At 52.5% G+C, this 19719-nt stretch overlaps 1 protein-coding gene across 1 annotated transcript in view; it reads left to right on the top strand.

Moving 5' to 3' along the window:
* Positions 1-19719, top strand: part of ACAN (aggrecan) — a 63355-nt gene extending 43636 nt beyond the window's left edge. The window contains exons 12-18 of the mRNA XM_060159235.1: positions 1683-4817; positions 12936-13049; positions 16249-16407; positions 16831-16913; positions 17777-17921; positions 18732-18914; positions 19287-19719. Coding sequence (XP_060015218.1) covers positions 1683-4817; positions 12936-13049; positions 16249-16407; positions 16831-16913; positions 17777-17921; positions 18732-18914; positions 19287-19363 — 3896 coding nt within the window. The 3' untranslated portion in view covers positions 19364-19719. The remainder of the gene's footprint in view (positions 1-1682; positions 4818-12935; positions 13050-16248; positions 16408-16830; positions 16914-17776; positions 17922-18731; positions 18915-19286) is intronic.

The following is a 19719-nucleotide window of genomic DNA, read 5'->3' as shown; positions in this document are numbered from 1 at the left end:
GTGGGATTCTAACCCCAAGACCTCACCCAGGAGCCATACCTGCTTGAGGCCCTTTCCCTGACCTTCACAAGGACAAGAATAACCAAGGCCTCTTTGGCATGAGTGTGTGGCTTGGCACAGGACTCGGGCAGCCACTAATGGGAGTTATCCATGGGAGGGGACTCCAGTGGCCCCATAGAAATGTTTTCCAATATTTCTTCAGTTCCCCACCACCTCGCTGATTTGAGCCTTACCAGGGAACCATCTCTACTGCTATTAACTCTGTATCTTTTTCTTTAAATTGACCTCCTTTTGAAAAGAAATGTAGATGTATTTCAAAGAGAAACGTTATATCATATCTGTAAGTGTCTATTTTCTGATATGTGGTGTGTGTATATATATATATATATATATATATATATATATATATATATATATAGGGTTGGCCAAAAAGTTCATTCGGGTTTTTCCATAGCCTCTTACCGAAAAACCCAAACAAACTTTTGGCCAACCCAATACATGTATGTGTGTGTGTGTGTCTGTGTCTGTGTGTCTGTGTGTATATATCCATTTAAAATCGTCTTACATGTCACCACTGCTATATTGAACTCCCCACTCCCCCCGGCCAGGATTCTCCTTTAAGTGAGAGTAGGCTGTAAACCTGCCCACTGGGACCCAGTACCCTCTGTGCTCATGTTCTGTGCCTGGGAAATTAGCCCAAAAATACATGCAAGGTATAATCCCAGCTAGTTATTTTTAAATGCCAAAGGAAACAAGACAGAAAGAAAATAATGTAACCATGATTATTTAGGATGGTGGGGTTTTCTTTTCTGTTCTTTTCTTTTTTTTCTATATTTTCCAAGTCCTCTGTAATAGGGCTCTCAGAATTGAAAAAGTTCACGTATTTTTGCAAACATCACCTGGCCCTCTCAGCCTCGGAGGGATGGGTCCGGATGAACAATTCCCACTTTCAAGGAGTATCAGCATGGTAGGGAGAGCTTATTAAAACACATAGTATGGGCTTCCGTGGTGGTGCAGTGGTTGAGAGTCTGCCTGCCACAGCAGGGGACACGGGTTCGCGCCCCGGTCCTGGAAGATCCCACATGCCGCGGAGCGGCTGGGCCTGTGAGCCATGGCCGCTGAGCCTGCGCGTCCGGAGCCTGTGCTCCGCGACGGGACGGGCCACAACAGTGAGAGGCCCGTGTACCGCAAAAAAAAAAAAAAAAAAAAAAAAAAAACACATAGTGCCATGTCCCGCCCCAGAATTCCTAAGTCAATGGGGCTGGGGTAGGATCTGAGAATTTGCTTTTCTGCCAAGTTCCCAGGTGAAGGTTGGTGCTGATGGTCTGGAGACCACACTTTAAAAATCATGGTTTTAGATAAATGAGGTAATAATGTGGAAGTACTTGAAAGGTGACCTTGACTGTCTTCAGTGGCAGCCAGTCCCCCACATTCTGTAACTAGTGTGAATGGCGCCCCCTAGGGTCTCACAGAGCGTAGCCTGAGGGTGGCGGGGAGTTTCTGGTCCCCATCCTTCCCAAGAGGCTGTGCGAGGTTCCATTAGAAAATGTCTGGACACATCTCTGAGCTCTTGAGAGAAAAGTTTTACTGTGGAAGGAATGGAGTTCAGCTTCTCTGCATGAGCTTAAAATGGGGCAGAGTTACTAAATCCACACCTCATCTTTCTTCTTCCTTTCCTCCAGGGGTCCCTCCTACATGGCTTCCCACTAGCACAGCAACAGAGGAGAGCACAGAAGGCCCTTCTGCAACGGAAGTGCCCTCAGCCTCGGAGGAGCCATTGCCCTCAGAAAAGCCGTTGCCCTCAGAAGAACCATTCCCCTCCGAGGAGCCATTCCCCTCAGAGGAACCGTTCCCCTCAGAGAAACCGTTCCCCTCAGAGAAACCGTTCCCCTCAGAGAAACCGTTCCCCTCAGAGGAGCTGTTCCCCTCAGAGGAGCCATCCACACTTTCAGCCCCAGTGCCCAGCAGGACTGAGCTGCCAGGCTCTGGGGAGGTATCTGGGGTGCCTGAAGTCAGTGGTGACTTCACAGGCAGTGGCGAAATTTCAGGACACCTAGACTCCAGTGGGCAGCCTTCAGGGGATATTGCAAGTGGACTGCCCTCTGAAGACCTTGACTTCAGTGGGCTCACCTCTACAGTGGGCTCAGGCCTGCCTGTGGAAAGTGGACTGGCTTCAGGAGATGAAGATAGAATTACGTGGACCAGCACTCCTGAAGTTGACAGGTTGCCCTCTGGAGGTGAGGTCCCAGAGGGCTCTGTCTCTGGAGTAGGGGACCTCAGTGGACTTCCTTCTGTAGGTGAGGATCATCTAGAGACCTCTGCTTCTGGAGTAGGGGACCTTAGTGGACTTCCTTCTGGAAGAGAGGACCTAGAGACCTCTGTCTCTGGAGTAGAGGACCTCAGTGGACTTCCTTCTGGAGAAGGTCCAGAAACCTCTGCCTCTGGAATAGAGGATCTCAGCAGACTTCCTTCTGGAGAAGGTCCAGAAGCCTCTGCCTCTGGAGTAGAGGACCTTAGTGGACTTCCTTCTGGAGGAGAGGGTCTAGAGACCTCTGTCTCTGGAGTAGAGGACCTCAGTGGACTTCCTTCTGTAGGTGAGGATCATCTAGAGACCTCTGCTTCTGGAGTAGGGGACCTTAGTGGACTTCCTTCTGGAAGGGAAAGTCTGGAGATCTCTGCTTCTGGAGCTGAGGATCTTAGTGGGTTGACTTCTGGAAAAGAAGACTTGATTGGGTCAGCTTCTGGAGTCTTGGACCTTGGCAGAATACCTTCTGGAACTCTAGGAAGTGGGCAAGCTCCAGAAGCAGGTGGCCTTCCCTCTGGATTTAGTGGTGAGTATTCTGGGGTGGACCTTGGAAGTGGCCCATCTTCTGGCCTTCCTGACTTCAGTGGACTTCCATCTGGGTTCCCAACTGTCTCCCTAGTGGATACTACATTGGTGGAAGTGGTCACAGCCACCACTGCAGGTGAACTAGAAGGAAGGGGAACCATTGGCATCAGTGGTGCTGGAGAAACATCTGGGCTGCCCTTCAGTGAGTTGGACATTAGTGGAGGAGCAAGCAGACTCTCTTCAGGAGCTGAACTCAGTGGCCAGGCATCTGGGACTCCTGACATCAGTGGGGAAACATCTGGACTCTTTGGTGTCAGTGGACAGCCATCAGGGTTTCCTAACATTAGTGGGGGAACATCTGGACTTTTTGAGGTCAGTGGGCAGCCATCAGGGTTTTCTGGGGAAACATCTGGTGTGACTGAGCTTAGTGGACTGTCCTCCGGACAACCAGAAATCAGTGGAGAAGCTTCTGGAGTTCTTTCTGGCATTGGTCCACCATTTGGCATAACCGACATGAGTGGAGAAACGTCCGGGATCCCTGATCTCAGTGGGCAGCCATCAGGGTTACCAGGGTTCAGTGGGACAACATCCGGAATCCCTGACCTGGTTTCCAGTGCCGTGAGTGGCAGTGGTGAATCTTCTGGCATTACATTCGTGGACACCAGTTTGGTTGAAGTGACCCCAACTACATTTAAAGAAGAAGAAGGTTTAGGGTCCGTGGAACTCAGTGGCCTCCCTTCAGGAGAGGCAGATCTCTCAGGCACATCTGGGATAGTGGATGTCAGTGGACTCTCTTCTGGAGTAATTGACTCCAGTGGGTTTACACCCCAGCCTCCAGAATTCAGTGGCCTGCCAAGCAGAGTAGCTGAGGTCAGTGGAGAGTCCTCTGGAGCTGAGAGTGGGAGCAGCCAGCCCTCCGGAGCATATGACGGCCGTGGACTTCCATCTGGTTTCTCCACTGTCTCTCTTGTAGACAGAACTTTGGTGGAATCTGTAACCCAGGTTCCCACAGCCCAAGAAGCAGGAGAAGGGCCTTCGGGCATTTTGGAACTTAGTGGTGCCCCGTCTGGAGCACCAGACATGTCTGGAGACCATTCAGGACTTTTGGACCTAAGTGGACTTCAGTCTGGACTGGTAGAGCCCAGTGGAGAGCCATCAAGTACTCCATATTTTAGTGGGGACTTTTCTGGCACCACTGATGTAAGCGGAGAATCCTCTGCACCCACGAGCACCAGTGGGGAGGCCTCAGGACTTCCAGAAGTTACTTTAATCATTTCTGAGTTCGTGGAGGGTGTTACTGAGCCTACTGTTTCCCAGGAACTGGGCCAAAGACCCCCTGTAACATACACCCCCCAGCGTTTTGAGTCCAGTGGAGAAACCTCTGCATCTGGGGATACACCAAGGTTCCCCGGGTCTGGGGTAGAAGCATCATCAGTCCCAGAATCTAGCAGCGAGACGTCTGCCTATCCTGAGGCTGAGGTGGGAGCATCTGCTGTCCCCGAGGCCAGCGGAGGCACTTCCAGGTCCCCTGATCTGAGTGGAACCACCTCCACCTTCCATGAAGCTGATCTGGAGGGAGCCTCAGGCCTGGGAGTGACAGGTAGCACCTCAGCCTTTCAGGAAGGCCCCAGGGAGGGCTCGGCTGCCCCGGAAGTGAGCGGAGAGTCAACCACCACCTATGATGTGGGCACAGAGGCATCAGGCTCACCTTCGGCCACTCCCATGGCTTCTGGAGACAGGACTGAAATCAGCAGAGACCTGTCTGGTCACACCTCGGGGTTGGATGTTGTCGTCAGCACCACCATCCTGGAATCCAAGTGGACTCAGCAGACCCAGAGCCCTGCAGAGGCGCATCTAGAAATGGAGTCCTCAAGCCCCGAGCACTCAGGAGAAGAGACCCAAACAGCCGAAACACCCACGTCCCCAACTGATGCTTCCATCCCAAACTCTCCAGGAGGGACAGATGAATCAGAGGCAACCATGGCAGGTATTGTTGGGATTATTTTCCTTTAAATGGGTTTGGGTAGTTCAAACCGTAGCCATGTAGATTCAAGTTCTGAGCACAGATGAGCTGTGCAGCCCCAAGCAAGTTTCTTAACCTCTCTGAGCGTCATCTGTAGAACGGGAATAGTACCAAGAAAGATTAAGCAAGATATAAATATGTAGAGAACAAGCGTCATACTTTGCACACAGTACACACTTGCAGATTCGTGATTATTATTGTTACAGTGGAGTTACATGACACAAACATTTATATGTGAATTCAACTGTCTGTACTTGACACGGGAAGCACTATTTAGATAGTGCTGGAAATTCTGCTTATGCCCGTTTCCCATGGAGTGAGTGTGAGATGAGAGAATGAATCTGCTGATGACATTTGTGCCCCAGTATTTGCTTTGTGCAGGGTGAAAACCTGCACAGTTCAAGGAACTATGAAGTGTCATTTTGGCTGTGTCCTGCCTTTAGACCCTGCCTCCCCACCCTCACCCTGTGCAGGTGAATCCTCTGCACTATAGTGATGGCCTCACCTTGACACAAACCTGGCACTGGGCACCAGAGGCTGATGATTTTCCTTTGCTTTTTGCGTTGGGATCCCTTGCCTCCCCCTGTGTACTGAGAGACCTTCCCCAGTCAGAGAGCCCCCAACCACTCCCAGATGCTGGGACTCAGGAGGGACAGGGTCCTCAGAAGCGTGTTGACCCAGAACCAGCCTTCTGGGGCCTCAGGCCCCACCCTCGAGGTCGTAGAGGCTGCGCTGTACCCCAGGCATCTACATTCTTGATGCTCAGCCTCTCCCCGGGGGTTGCAGACCCCACCACCTGTGCCAAGGAGCCCTGCGGTGCAGGGACCTGCCAGGAGACAGAGGGACACATCATATGCCTGTGTACCCCTGGCCACACTGGCAAGCACTGAGACATAGGTAAGAGCCTCATCGGCCATGGGGGGTGCAGGCAGAGGGGTAGGGAGGAGGCAACCAAGGTCAGTTGGGGCTCAGGCTTCTCACACCGGGAAGGAGAGTACACAGTGACGTGCTGGGTAGCAGGCACAGGGTAAACATGGCACGTCTTTCTAGAGTGTCCGGTCTACATGGCGGTTTAGGAGAAAAAAGTCAAGTAATTAAACTGAGAAATAGTTCGGGTTTTTTTGTCAAGCCAATGATTGTTTTATGAGTAGAATGCAAAACGTGCTGGAATTTTGAAGATAAAACTTGAGACTTCAAAGAAATGTTGAGCTAGGGTGTGTGTTGAGGAGACCCCGTCATGCCCCACAACTCCTGGGAGGGAATCTCCATGGAGGCTGTCTTGCATCACGCAGAGTGGAGCCCTCCAGGAAAGACCCTATGGTCCCCTCCATGCTTGCGTCTGGGCGGGGTTTGGGTCCCCTTCTGGCCCTGAAGGAGATGACACAGACAGAGCTTGTCACTCCCAGCTCCAGGGTTCATGGCTGCAGGTCAGCTGTGACCCAGCAGTGCCCCACCCCTGGGCATCCACCACCCTGGGACCCCTGTTTGCCCAAGCAGCTTGTGGGATGAGTGAGGAGTCTGGGGGATCCTCTGATTGAAGGTGGCCCTGAAAACAAGATGATTAGAATCTACCTGTCACTCCCTGAGCACCCTGAGGCCTGTGGCCATGAGGACATCTCAGCTCATGAACATCACCACCCTTGAGAAAAGAAACTCCCGGTCCCCTCCAAGCTCAGATTCTTGGGTTAGCTCTCTGCGCTGCTCCCAGGCCCTTAGCCCCGCCCTGTCTGAAGTCAGGCATCAGAGACCCAAGGCCTTCCCTAAAAGGGCTTCATACCTAGGACACATGCAAAATACCTTTACATCATACACAAAGAAGCATTCTGTGTTTATAGACATTAATATATATGCAAAATAACACCTCATAATACATTATATACTCATAATATAAAGATGCTGTATCCTTGGCACTTAGACAGGAAATATATATGTTTATATAAACAGGCACTAAGGTGAATACCTATTCACTCTCTCCTGATTTGGGGTCAGCCTGTGCCCACGTGTGGGGGGCCGTGACTGAGAACACTATGGGCCTCCGTGGCCAGAGAAGGTAGGCTCTCCTAGGAAGGTCCTGGCCTTTCTACCGAGGGGACAGTGTTTCCACTGAGCCATAGTGACCCCAGGGGCTATAGACATATCCCTCTGTCATCCACCCCCAAGGGGAAGGCAGAGCACTGCCTCTGTCCTGGGAGAGCCCGCCCCTGATGAAAACTTGGGGAGACCTTGTGCGCTTTCCAGCACACAAAGTCTTCAGTCGGCAGTGGGAGTGGCTCTGTCTGTCCCATGAGCAGTGCCCCTGGAGGGCATCGTGCCAGGTGTGCAGACACGTCCCCCCCTGGGTCTGGGTGTGCAGATGGAGAGTAGCAGGGGGCCCATCTTGGGTGAAGTGCTGTGGAGCTCAGCTCTGTCAGCCAGCTCATCCTGGGTCAGGGAGGAACAGACTCAGAGCCTGACAGGACTTCCGGGGTGGGGACAGCCGCCAGGACCAGAACCCCTTTGCCCTCTTTTGGTATCTTTTGACACCTCTCTCTATTCTTAACAACTGCTTCCCCAATCTGATGCTTGAAGCAAAAATGTGACGCTGGTATCAGAAGTCACACAGCAAGACTCATGTCCTGGCACCTCTGAAATTAGAAGTAGGTGACAATGGCCCTTAACTAATCTGCTATAAGGACAGCTTTTCTCTAATGGTGTATATTTCCAAAGGGCTTTCTTTCCCACAATTTCTTCCTAGGCAGCTCTGAGAGCTTGGTAATCATCCCCATTTGAAACTGCAGCACAGAGAGGTTAAGTGATTTGCTTAACTTCACTGAGCAAGTCCAATCAAGAATTGAGGTGTTCGCTGTTTAACACACTCGGTTAAATAAGAAGCCTTCTCTTGAACATAACAACCGGTTGTCGGTCTTAAAGAGCTAGAAGCCAGACTTCAGGGGAACCAGAATGAAGAATAGCTGTAGAATTGGAGTTGGTCCAACTAGACACTCACAGACAAGCCCTCACTACCTCGTTTGTAAATAGGGTCAAAGGTAGCGGTTCTCAGCTTCAAAAAAATTCTGATGCCTGGGTCCCACCCCTGCAGATTCTGATTGGAGTGTTTCTGTGGCCTTGGCACTGGGTCTCATCCCCGCAGATTCTGATTGGAATGGTCCTGTGGCCTTGGCACTGGGGTGTTTTTTTTGTTGTTTTTGGGTTTTTATTTGCGGTATGCGGGCCTCTCACTGTTATTGCCTCTCCCGTTGCGGAGCACAGGCTCCGGACGCGCAGGCTCAGCGGCCATGGCTCACGGGCCCAGCCGCTCCGCAGCATGTGGGATCTTCCCAGACTGGGGCACGAACCCGCGTCCCCTGCATCAGCAGGCGGACTCTCAACCACTGCGCTACCAGGGAAGTCCAGTACTGGGGTTTTTTAAACTCCCAAGTGACTCCAGTGTGCAGTCAGAGCTGAGAAACACTGCTATGAGGATTAAGACCATCCGTGTACATCTGACCAGTTCCCCTTCCCCATCTCTCAAGCCACTGATTACAAAAAGCTTTGTCATCTCTAAAGGGTAAGTGGTAAGAGTCATCCACATGCAAAATCTGGGGTCTCATTGTCCATGACTCTACCCGTGGGGTCCCAAGTCGCTCCTGTTCAATTCAGGCTCAAGATCTGGTGCTTCCAAAAGGACTGCAGAAAGTGTCCAGTATCCACAGATCACCCGTCATCTGGCTCTAGAACTGAGAACCACAGGTTGTTAAAAGACAGGTTGTTAAAAGACCGTATAGATCAGTGTCATCTTGTTTAGTCAGCGTTCCACAAATAAGTTCTTGATAAATTATTAATCTCTACTCTTTACATCAAAATAAATATGTTTAATGAATACTTAGATTCTTTAGCAATTAAAAGCAGGACTGGGGACTTCCCTGGCGGTCCAGTGGTTAAGACTCTGCGCTTCCCACTGCAGGGGGTGCAGGTTTGGTCCCTGGTCAGGGAACTAAGATTCCGCATGCCTAGCAACGTGGCCAAAAAAGAAAAGCAGGACTATCATATTCGGATCCACTTAAAAAGCAGAAGCATCCTCCCCACCTCCATTGCTAATACAGTATTTCCTGTGGGGATTAGATTTCTGATTCTGAGGCTTCAATCCTGGCTACTCCTTAGAATCAGAATAGCTGGGCCCCGCCCTGAGCTATTCTGATTCACTTGGTCAGGGTGGGGAGGGTGAGCAGGGCATGGATGGGGACTCTGGTGCTGGTGGTAATTCTTTTTAATCTAAAGATTAACTACCACAGTGATTCTAATGGGCAGCTAAATTTGAGAAATCAGATCTCACATCCAATTTCCCAGCAATCACTGGCATTGCCTGGATTTCTTTAAACTCCTTGGTTAGAAGGGCATGAAATTAAAATTTAATCAGCCTCTTTTCTGTTTAACTGACATCTTTTACTTTGTGGACTTGGGGTTCTGACCTATGACCTGACCCTGTCTCTCCCCCTAGTGGGGTGATGTTTGAATTCCAGTGACACCTTATCCCTGGGAGGTGGGGGGAAGTGCTTTCCAAGCAAGTGAAAATACAAGGTTACAAGTGAAAATACAAATTACACCTTCTTGACTTAACCAAGAAGTCCATGGGCAGATTTTAGCAGGCAACTAATTGAATTTAGCAGGATATTAAAGTTACATTCAAGATCAAACTTTAAAAATATAAACAACTTGATAGTATAAATAACTATAACATACTTTTAATCTAATCATGTTTGTTTTTAAAGCAAATTGGAACTGATAAATATGCTCTTGTAATCCTTCTGTCGATTGTGATACACCAGAAAGTCAGTGTACGTATTCAATTCTGTTCATCCTGATTAATCCTAGGTCTTTGCAGGGTGCAGAGCATCTGTTGAGCTAAGAAATTGTCTCTGTGCTTCTTGAGGAGATTTTCCCCCTATCCTTGTCCAGGAAAGTCATGTCCAGGGTCAGTACATACAGCTGCACAGGTTGTACACAGAACAACTTGAGGGGTACCATTCATACCATGCTATTTACGAGTGGCAACCCCTTTGGTTGGGTATCACTTGAGTAAAAGCGCCTGCTGTCACTTCATTCAATCTTTTCTATGAACAAAATAAGCTCAAACTTGGAAATCCTGGGCTCTGACCCAGGCAACAGCTGAACAAGACCCCTTCAGGGTGGAGACCTGTGGTCTCCAACTCAGAACCCTCACCTTTACCAGGGTTCTCAGTTATTTTCTCCCTTAAGTTAGAGATATCACTAGAGGGCCTTGTTCAGGAACAAACCATCCCGTTTGGTTAGAGTAGAGAGAAGAGGACTCAAAGTCCCTGCTTAGTGATGACTGGTGAGCCCTTGGCTGGGGCAGCAGAAATGGTAATGAGATGCTGAGATCCAGGAGTCCAGTGTCTCTCTCTCTCTCTCTCCATGTGGAACAGAGGCCCAGCTTTCATCCTCATGGTCTAATTCTCTCCTCCACCTTCTCCAGTCTGTCTCCCTCACTTACCAGCATGGGCAGGTCACTTCATTTGTTTTCTTATCTGTAAAATGGCCCAGCGACGTCCATGCCATAGGGCCGCTGGGAGGATAAGTGTGTGTGAGACATAGTGTCTGGCTCAGAGAAGATTTTGGGGAGATATTGGCTCCTTCTCTTTCCTCTCTTCTTTCATACAGTCTGCCCATTGCCCAAAGCCCTTCCTGTCCTCCATCTGCTGTCACCTTGTCTGGGGTACCCAAAGTACAGCAGGGCCCAGCCCAACTCTTCTCATGGTTCCAGAAGACAAGCAATGTTCCAATTGCCTTCACAGAAAGAGGTGGGCAAATCAGGGCCAGAGTGGCTCTTCCAGCCAGTGGAAGGGGAGAGGATGCACCACAAGCCTGAGAAGGCCCCACGCAGGATGCTCAGCCCTCTCCCTACTGTTGAAGGCCTCTCTAAGCTGCTCCAGAGCCACTCACAGGCTCTCTGGTCTTCAGGATTATGGCCCTTCCTTTCCTCCTCATCTGTGAATCCAGGGCCCTGCATAAAACAGCTTCTGAGCCCGGGAACCTGGTTCCTTGAGTTTCAGTCCCTGCAGCCTTCTCAGATCCTGTGCCCTGGCCAAACACCAAAGGAAAACTGTCCTAGTCCTCAGGCCACCTTGTGGGGGCGAGTGATGTGAAATAAGCTTCTGGGACCACTGGAAGCTACCTGGCCTGACCTCCCTTGGGGCCTCCGCCCTCCCGCCCTCTCCCGCATGGGTTGGCCAGAGGCCCCAGGGTTGATGTCTGGCTCTTCTCCCCATGTCCCCTGCTCTGTACAACTGCTTTAGCGGCTACATTTGCTTAATACCCCCTTGCCCAGTGCTTCCCATCTTCCATAATGACGCTAATGGATGAAAGACAACAGTAGCTTTTCTGAAGCAGGAGAACCTCCCCCAGCTTCCGCCCACCGGCCTGATCTATTGCTGCTACTGCTGCTGCTGGGAATCCTGGTGCATGCTGGGAATCCAAGTGCATGCTGGGATTTCAGTCCATTCCTCCATGCATTTTGGTTTTGCTTGGAACAGTTTCAAACTTGGAACTGTTGGTTTCTAGCCCATGGTGTACACTCCGTGAAATAAAGTCAAGAACTTCGTGGGAAGAGAGACATACCTGAGGACTTGAGATTTTCAGGCCTCCCATTGCACAAACCCAGCTCTGGTCTAGATAACATCGGCTATGCACTAGTGAAAAGGATCCAGAAGAAAGTGCTTTTATCTTCTTATCAGAGGATTAACGTTAAGATCTAGTCAGTTCTTATGAGAGGTAAGAACTAAGTCCTGGAACGTATTTAGGGAGCTGCCTACATGGAGACCACCCACAGACACGCCAGGTCCTGAAGGTTGTATGAACAGCTGTACATATCATGCTGCCCCCATAAGCCAGTGGAACCCTTTCATTCCAGAATTTTATTAATCCCCTGGGAAGAGGAGCTTCACAATACCTTTTATAATGTTCCCAGAGGAAGTAACCCAGCCGGTGTTTTTGGAGAACGAATACAAAGAGAGTAGAAGGATCCTCTAGGTCTCTGGCTTCTCTGAAAGTGCAGAAAGACCAGATTAGGAGTTTCAGTTCTCACCTTGGCTAATGGATGAAAATTTGAGGCAAAGGCCAATGACTTACCAATGTAAGTCCCACAAAGAAGTTGGATCACAAGGAACATCCTGGACCAGAAGAACAGACGGAAAGAAGAGTCTTCTGGGGAACAGAGGCTGATGGGGACCTGACAGTAGCCCAGGCTGGTGCTGGTGGGTGGCCACTTACTAAGTGCCTCACTGGCTTCAAACACTGGTCTCCCACTGGCCAGGATGCAGCCCTTCTAGAAATCATGACTCATTGGAGATGTCCATGTTCTGAGGCCTTAAACTGGAAGGAGATTACATGGGGAAATATTAGGCTGGGTCTCTGTCCCTCCCCCCAAGATAACAATGTTGGCTTCATCTTTATAAGATACTCTAGAATCTAATTTACTGAAGACAAAGAAGGTGTCTGCAACCAAAAAAAAAAAAAATCTAACAATCTCATGCGGATATCCCACACTGCCATTTTCTCACGATCCTATACTCCGTGAACCACTTCTAGCTTGTTTGTTCTAGTACTGCACGGCCTTGTCCTCTTTCCTTGGTTCATAACTACAGAAGAAGCTAGGAAAAGAAAGAGCTCTAGCCAAGCTTCAAGAACTGGAATTCCAGTGTCCTTGCGCAGCGCCATGTTTGAGAGCCAATTCAGACCTCAAGGCCTCTTGAAATACTCACAAGAGAAGACGTCCTGGAGGAACTCCAAGCTCACTCTCACAGTAGGCATTTGCCCTCAGAAGCAGCAGATCCCTTCACCCACTGGGAAACCTGGCTCCAATGCTCCAAGCTTGCCCATCCAGAGCCACACACATCCAAGAAAACCCTTGTTGGATCTTTGGCTCAGCACTCCAAGATGGCGGCAGCAGCAGCAGCAGCAACAGTTCTTAGAAAATCCAGGGCTCTGGAGAGCAGCAGGGCTGGCCACCCATAAAGAAGCTGCAATGCAATTGTGAAGCTGGAGTTGCCGGCAGGAGTCCTAATGGTGGCCCTTGGTTTCTTGCAGACATTGACGAGTGCCTCTCAAGCCCTTGTCTGAATGGAGCCACCTGCGTGGACGCCATCGACTCTTTCACATGCTTATGCCTTCCCAGCTACCAAGGGGACCTGTGTGAGATCGGTACGACCGTCTCGGCTTCAGCTAATGTTACTAACTGCTGCACCCCCTCTTCCTCCCTCATCCTTCCCTGCTAACCACAGGTTCTAGGCCCTGTGGGGCCCCCAAGATCCATCCAGACAGCCACTTCAGGGGCCACAAGTGAGAAGTCGGCCCCACTCACTCTCACTCCTTCTCTTGCTGTTCCCTGTGGAAACCCTCCTCTGGGGCACTGGCTGATCTGACTGCAGAAGAGACATGCAGGCCGGGCCAGCCTGCACTTTGGAAGGTGGGGCTCTGGGGGACCTTTCAAACACTAACCTGCTCCAGGGCTTCCAGATGCCACCAGCAAAGTTGGTGCATGCATCAGACTAAGAAGACAGGGCCAATTCCATGCATTTGTCTTGAAGGACACTATGGGTGGGAGTCATTGGTTCTTGCTCCGGATGAGAGCCCCGGATCTTCCCAGCATGGCCATGGGCATGTGTCTGCCTGCCGTATTGCCCACGGGACCTCTGTGGCCCCTCCATGGCCTTGGGAGCCACCGTGCCACACTGGTCAGCTGCCTTCCTCTTCTTCTCTGGCAAGAGCTATGGTCTGTCTGTCTGAGAGCTCCCGTGTCACCAGCATGCTCAAGTCATGCATGCACAAGGACAGCTGCATGTCACCTTGTCCTCATTGCCACCGTGACAGCTGCCACGTCAGTGCCACTCTGGTCCACGCTTCCTTGCTCCCTCCCTTGTGCAAGGCAAAAGGCTGGCCAGAGAAAACAGAGCCTCGCTGCAAGGGCTCTGAGCTTCCTCTCTTGGGCCTTGCCAACCCCTCAGTTTCTGCACCTGGGCCAGGCCCTGCCGAGGGGAGCTGTGGGCCAGGAACTTCCTGAGGCCAGACTGAGCCCACAGCCCTCTCACCTTCAGTGTTTCCTAGTCTCCCCATCTCAGGGCCACCCTGTCTCAGAAATGGGGAGGTGGAGCTTGCAGTTGCTAGTAGCAATGGTCCGTGCAGAACTGGAAGTGTTTAGGGGCTCAAAACCATTTTCAATGAACTCTCAATTTAGACATCCCAGAAACTTCCAGACAGCAACTGAAACTCCTAATCAGAGTGGGAAGGTAGTTTTGGATTGCATGTTCCTTGGAGGCACTGCCAAGGTTACAGACTGGTGGAGGAACTTCTGGAAGAAAAGACTTGGCCTGGACCCTCCTTCCCTGCAGCCTCCCATTCTCCACCTTCACCCCAAGACTCCAAGAAATTGGTGCATGGGGTCTTGTCTGGGGTGGGAGTGGAGAGTTACAAGGATTTCCTCCCCAGGGTGCCAGAATATTTCCCACAGAGAGAAGGGCATGGAATGTCCACGCAGACAACAGCTCTTGGGTGTCAGACTGGGAGAGGAAGTGCCCTGCTGGAGTGGAGGCCAGGCCCGCAGAGGGCTCTGCACTCTGATGGAGCAGAGAGAGGGTGCCAGAGCCCCCGAACCGGTCCCTGGGCCTGGGCGCCCAACCGAGCAGGGCTGCATCTCTTCTCCTACTCCAGTCCTGAGCGCTCACCACCCCAAGGGTGCTTCAAGCCTCGGCTCTGGCCCTGCTCCTTCTTGCAGCCTTCCTGGAATTGTGTTGCTGTTTCCCCAGAGCCTCCATCCTGCATGGCCCTGGCCCCTCCCAGCACAGCTGCTGCCTCCAGCTTTGCCCACCCAACTCAGCCCTCGGGCACTCAGGTGGCCCCAAAATGGACCCCACAGTCAGCCCTGGGATGACATGCCTCTGGCCTCCTCAGGTGCTCAGCTACCTCTGAAGTCTCTCTGCCTTTCTTTCCAAACCCTTGGGGAAGGCATTGGCAGCATCCTCCCAAGCCTTCCTGCTGCTCTGCCTCTTTCTTCAAAGGCTGCTGGCCTCAAACTCTTCTCTCTCTCTGCTCTTCCCAAGCGTCCGTCTTCCAACCCTGCCAAGCATCCACCCCTTCAGCTTAAGCATCCTTCCCTTCAGGTACTGGTCCTTTCTTCCCGGAACAGCCAGACCAGGGAGGCTGCCATACAGCCTGGGGGGTTCATGGCCCTACACTCAGCTCCGGGGCCCTAGGGACAGCCCTTCACCTGTGAGGCACCAGGGGAAGAAAGAAAAGAGGGTCTTGGAATTCCCTCTGTCCCGTACTGTGCTGGCAGGTGTTTAACAACTGACTCTCAGAGAGGAAGGAGGATCCCTGATTTGTAGCATCTGCCAATTTCTGGGGTATAACACTCTCACGAGGGCCAGTTAAAGCTACCAATGTAATGTCACTAGAGGCCGAGTTGGGGACTTCCCTGATGGTCCAGTGGTTAAGACTCCACGCTTCCACTGCAGGGGGCACGAGTTCAGTCCCTGGTCAGGGAACTAAGATCCCACATGCCGCACAGAGCGGCCAAAAATAGTTAAATAAATAAATTAATAAAATAAAATTAAAAAATAAAGGCCGAGTTGGGAAGACACAGTCCTAATGGCTTTCCCAAGCCTGAAGGGGCCAGTTCCAGCACCACCTGCCTCTGTCTGTCCCTCTAGGCTCTGCTCCAAGAGCTCCACATCAGTGCCTTCTGCTGGACTCAGAATCCATTACCAATGTAGGCTTGGGAGGAGAGAAGCCCTTCCCCTCTTCCCATCTGCCACCAAGAAATAGAATGAAAAGCCAGGGTCCCTGGGTCGTGGACCCTGAGGCAGTATCGTGTGCTCTGATAGGATAGACTTAGAGCTCTGTGTCTTCTTTGGACCCAGAGCAGACATTTCTGCTCCTCTGTCCCCACCCAAGTTTCCATTTCATGCCCCCAGCACCGCCTGCTGCTGCCCCCTTCACACACTTCCCCACAGCTCCCTCTCTCTCTGGAGCCCCTCACAGCCTCTGAGCCATGTTTTTCCCTAAGCCTCAACACCTCCTACCTTCCCATCTCTTTTTACCTGGCTGCTGAGCTCTGCCAGCCCTGCAGCGCAGACTTCAACAGGAGAAAAGCTTTGTGGGTGGGAGGCAATATCAGGAAAAGAAAGGGTCCCTGGCATTTCCCAGAGGCTCCTGGGGAGGAGGGGGCAGGGCCAGGCCTCTTGGCTTCCAACTTGAGCCCCGATCCAGTCGGGCCTCTCCCTTCCTTTGGGGAGTGACACGGAAGGCAGGGTGAACGCAGGAATCCCTGCCCTGAGACTGGCAGCAGACACCATCCCCAGTCGGCCTCCAGGCCCTCTCCTCAAGCCCCTGACCTGTGTTGCAGACCAGAAGCTGTGTGAGAAGGGCTGGACCAAGTTCCAGGGCCACTGTTACCGCCACTTCCCCGACCGGGCGACCTGGGTGGACGCCGAGGGCCAGTGCCGGAAGCAGCAGTCACACCTGAGCAGCATCGTCACCCCTGAGGAGCAGGAATTTGTCAACAGTGAGTGCGCCGGGCCTCAGGGGCCCAAACGGATAACGGTCACGTGGGCGAAGGATCTCCCTTGACAGCAGTCAGCGGACTTGAGCCCAGTGAGGCAGCAGGGGTCGGGGGCAGGGAGGGAGGGAAGGGCATTTCCGCCGCCTGAGGGGCCAACGGCTCTGGCTGCACCCAGGACAGCCCACTGTCTGTCAGAGTCAGCCCTGGATTAACCCCGAGTCTGTCACCAGTCCATGTCAGCTCAGGGAGATGGTCCAAATGCACTCCAAACATGCAGGTGCTAAGACCCTTGTCAGGACCCTGGAGGCAGGTGTCACGCTCCTAGGAGCCCACCCAGCTCCTGCCACCCCTCCATCCCCTCTGTCTCTACGAGCTCAAGTTTCTCAGACACCTTCAGGGCGCCCCATACCCATGTCCTCTCTCCAGACAATGCTCAGGACTATCAGTGGATCGGCCTGAATGACAAGACCATCGAAGGAGACTTCCGCTGGTCAGATGGACACTCCTTGGTGAGTTCTGCTGGGGGCACCCGGGATAGTTGGCGGCCCAGAGGAAATGAATAAAGACCCCCGGAGAGAGACACATTCAAATCACATGCAGACATTCACTGAGCAGCTGCTGGACTGGGAGCCCTGAGATCCGAGATTGTGTCTCGTTCTTGTCCCTTTAGAGACCAGGCCAGGGCTGCACAACTGAATAATGGCCTGAAAGGAAGGGTGAGAGATGAGGAGGGCAATGAATGAATGAAGGCAAACCACCGAGAGGGAACGTGGTAGCTTTAGAGTGGTTCCTTGCCCACAGAGGACTCGAGTCCACTCAAGGAGACAGACAGACAGATAGAAAGCAACATGGTTGCCAGCTGAACAGTACACATAGTAAATGATGGAGGTCAGCAAAGGACCTCAGGGAAGGCTCCCTGGAAGAGGCGAAGATGAACAGGGTCATGGGGGAGGGGAGCAGTTACATTAGAGGAAAGGGGACTTGTTTGTCCCTGAGTCAGGCTAGAGGGAGAAGCCTGGGATGGCAGAGTCTGGACTTGCGAGCCATATCTCTACCTCCCAGTCCTGCCCAAGCAGGCAGCCTGGGTGACCAGCCCCGTTGGCCCATATGGAAGAGGAGAGTGTTGTCAGCTCATTAACAGGGACTGTGAGTCCTGGGGGCTCTGAGTTCCTGGCAAGGACCACAGCCAGATGGTGTGAGCAGTTCTTTGGAGGGCCCGTGGGTTCCGTGGCACCTGGGACAGCCCTGACCAGACTCCCAGCAGTCTTTGCGCCCCCGCCCGGAAGGGGCTTGATGCAGAGGGAGAGCAGGGGTCCGGCCAAGCTGTACTGCGGCTGCCCCCTCCTCACCCCTTCCCCACTCCCACCCACAGCAATTTGAGAACTGGCGCCCCAACCAGCCGGACAACTTCTTTGCCACTGGGGAGGACTGCGTGGTGATGATCTGGCATGAGAAGGGCGAGTGGAATGACGTTCCCTGCAATTACCAGCTGCCCTTCACGTGTAAAAAAGGCACAGGTAAGCAGCAGCCTGGGAGGGATAAGCAGCGTGGAGAGAATCAAGACTCCAGGCTCCTGCTGTGTGACCTGGGGCGAGTCACCCGGACTTCTGGCTGTTGAGGTCACCTCACCCGCCCAACCAGCAGATTGGAGCTGACCTGGGGGGCCACTCCCAATGCCAGCATCCCAGAGCTGATGCAAAGGGCCAGCCCACTAGGGACAGGAAGAGGGTGAAGGTCACAGGAGGACAGACCCCCTCCACACATACGGTGCCTTGGATATCAGCACAGAAAGTCACCCACAATCACACATAGGTTGGGAGCCTCCCTCTCTGGGGTTCCCAAGCCCGTCAGTCGCAGAGTCTGAGTTGTCAGCCTTGATCATCAGCTTTAAGTCTGTGGACACCTAGGTGCGGGTAGGACACTCCCCACCTGTTCCCGCTCCTGGCCGCGTTCCCCTCCCTTGCCCCCGAGGCCTCCTTTAGTTCCCACTTTCCCCTGCATCACTGTTTTCATAGAGAAGTCACAGACAGCCTGCCCGGCTCTCACCCTCTTTCCCCACCTTTCTCCCTTTTATTCCCTTACTGCTGCTCTAAATCATCGAGGAACCCAAATGTTAGAACCAGTGTTTTCCAGATTCTTAGTGCGGCATGAAAGCACCCCTTCCCCAGCAGTCAGGGCTCACTGCTGGGTGTTCAGGCTCCGTGCCCCTTCCTTGGGCTCTGAGCCCATTTCCTCACAGCCAGAGGGGGCCATACTGGCTCATGACCAGCATGGGGCATCACGGGAGACCCTCTCAGAGCCCTTTCTGAAGGGTGTTTGCCCCTCAGTGGCCTGCGGAGAGCCCCCCGTGGTGGAGCACGCCAGGATCTTCGGGCAGAAGAAGGACCGGTACGAGATCAATTCCCTGGTGCGGTACCAGTGCACCGAGGGCTTTGTCCAGCGCCATGTGCCCACCATCCGGTGCCAGCCCAGCGGGCACTGGGAGGACCCTCGGATCACCTGCACAGACCGTGAGCATCGCCCCACACAGCGTTAGATACCGCCAACACGTCCTCCTCCCTGCCCCCCGCTGTCTGCACCGTCCATGGGCTCAATCACAGATGTCCGCTGCCCCCAGGGAGGGCTCACTTGCACTGAGAAGGTGAAGATGAAAGCAGGTGGCCCACTTTCCTTTTCAACACCAGCCCCGAAGCCCCGAAGCCCAAGGTGGTTCCAAGAAAAGTCAAAACCAGGAAGTGGGTAAAGCCTCAGGCTGCCTTCCAGAGCCCATGGTTTCTGCAGGGAGGGGAGCCAGCGGAGAAGGGTCAGGACGGGGAGAAGCTGGGTTGGCCCACTTTCTTCCCAGGGTTCACCCAGATGTTTCCATCTCCCTTTCACCCCAGCCTCTACCTACAAGCGCAGACTACAGAAGCGGAGCTCACAGCCCCTGCGGAGGAGCCGCCCCAGCACGGCCCACTGAGAGGAGCTTCCAGGATGTGCCCAGGATGCTGAGCCCAGGAGCCTTGCCAGGCTGACATCCCACAGGGATGGTGTCCTCTCCTTGTCGCTTTCTGTCATATAAGGAATTCCATTAAAGAAGGAAAAAAAATAAATCCCACATTGTGTATGCACCCCCCACCCCCCCAAATCGCCAAACTGCATCTAATTTTCCTCCCAAATGCCAAAGCAAAGCAAACGTATTGTAACCCGTGGACTGAGTTTAGAGACGTTTCTTCAATCTCCCGTTGTGCCTTTCCAGGGACCAGCGCAGGGACAGGGGGAGAAGGGGAGGAGTTAAGTTAAATAAAGAAGGTAATTTTTTGTTTCCTGACTTTA

This window comes from Lagenorhynchus albirostris, chromosome 1 (genome assembly GCF_949774975.1).
Source record: "Lagenorhynchus albirostris chromosome 1, mLagAlb1.1, whole genome shotgun sequence".
Classification (NCBI taxonomy): domain Eukaryota; kingdom Metazoa; phylum Chordata; class Mammalia; order Artiodactyla; family Delphinidae; genus Lagenorhynchus; species Lagenorhynchus albirostris.
This window is presented reverse-complemented; position numbering and strand designations above follow the sequence as displayed.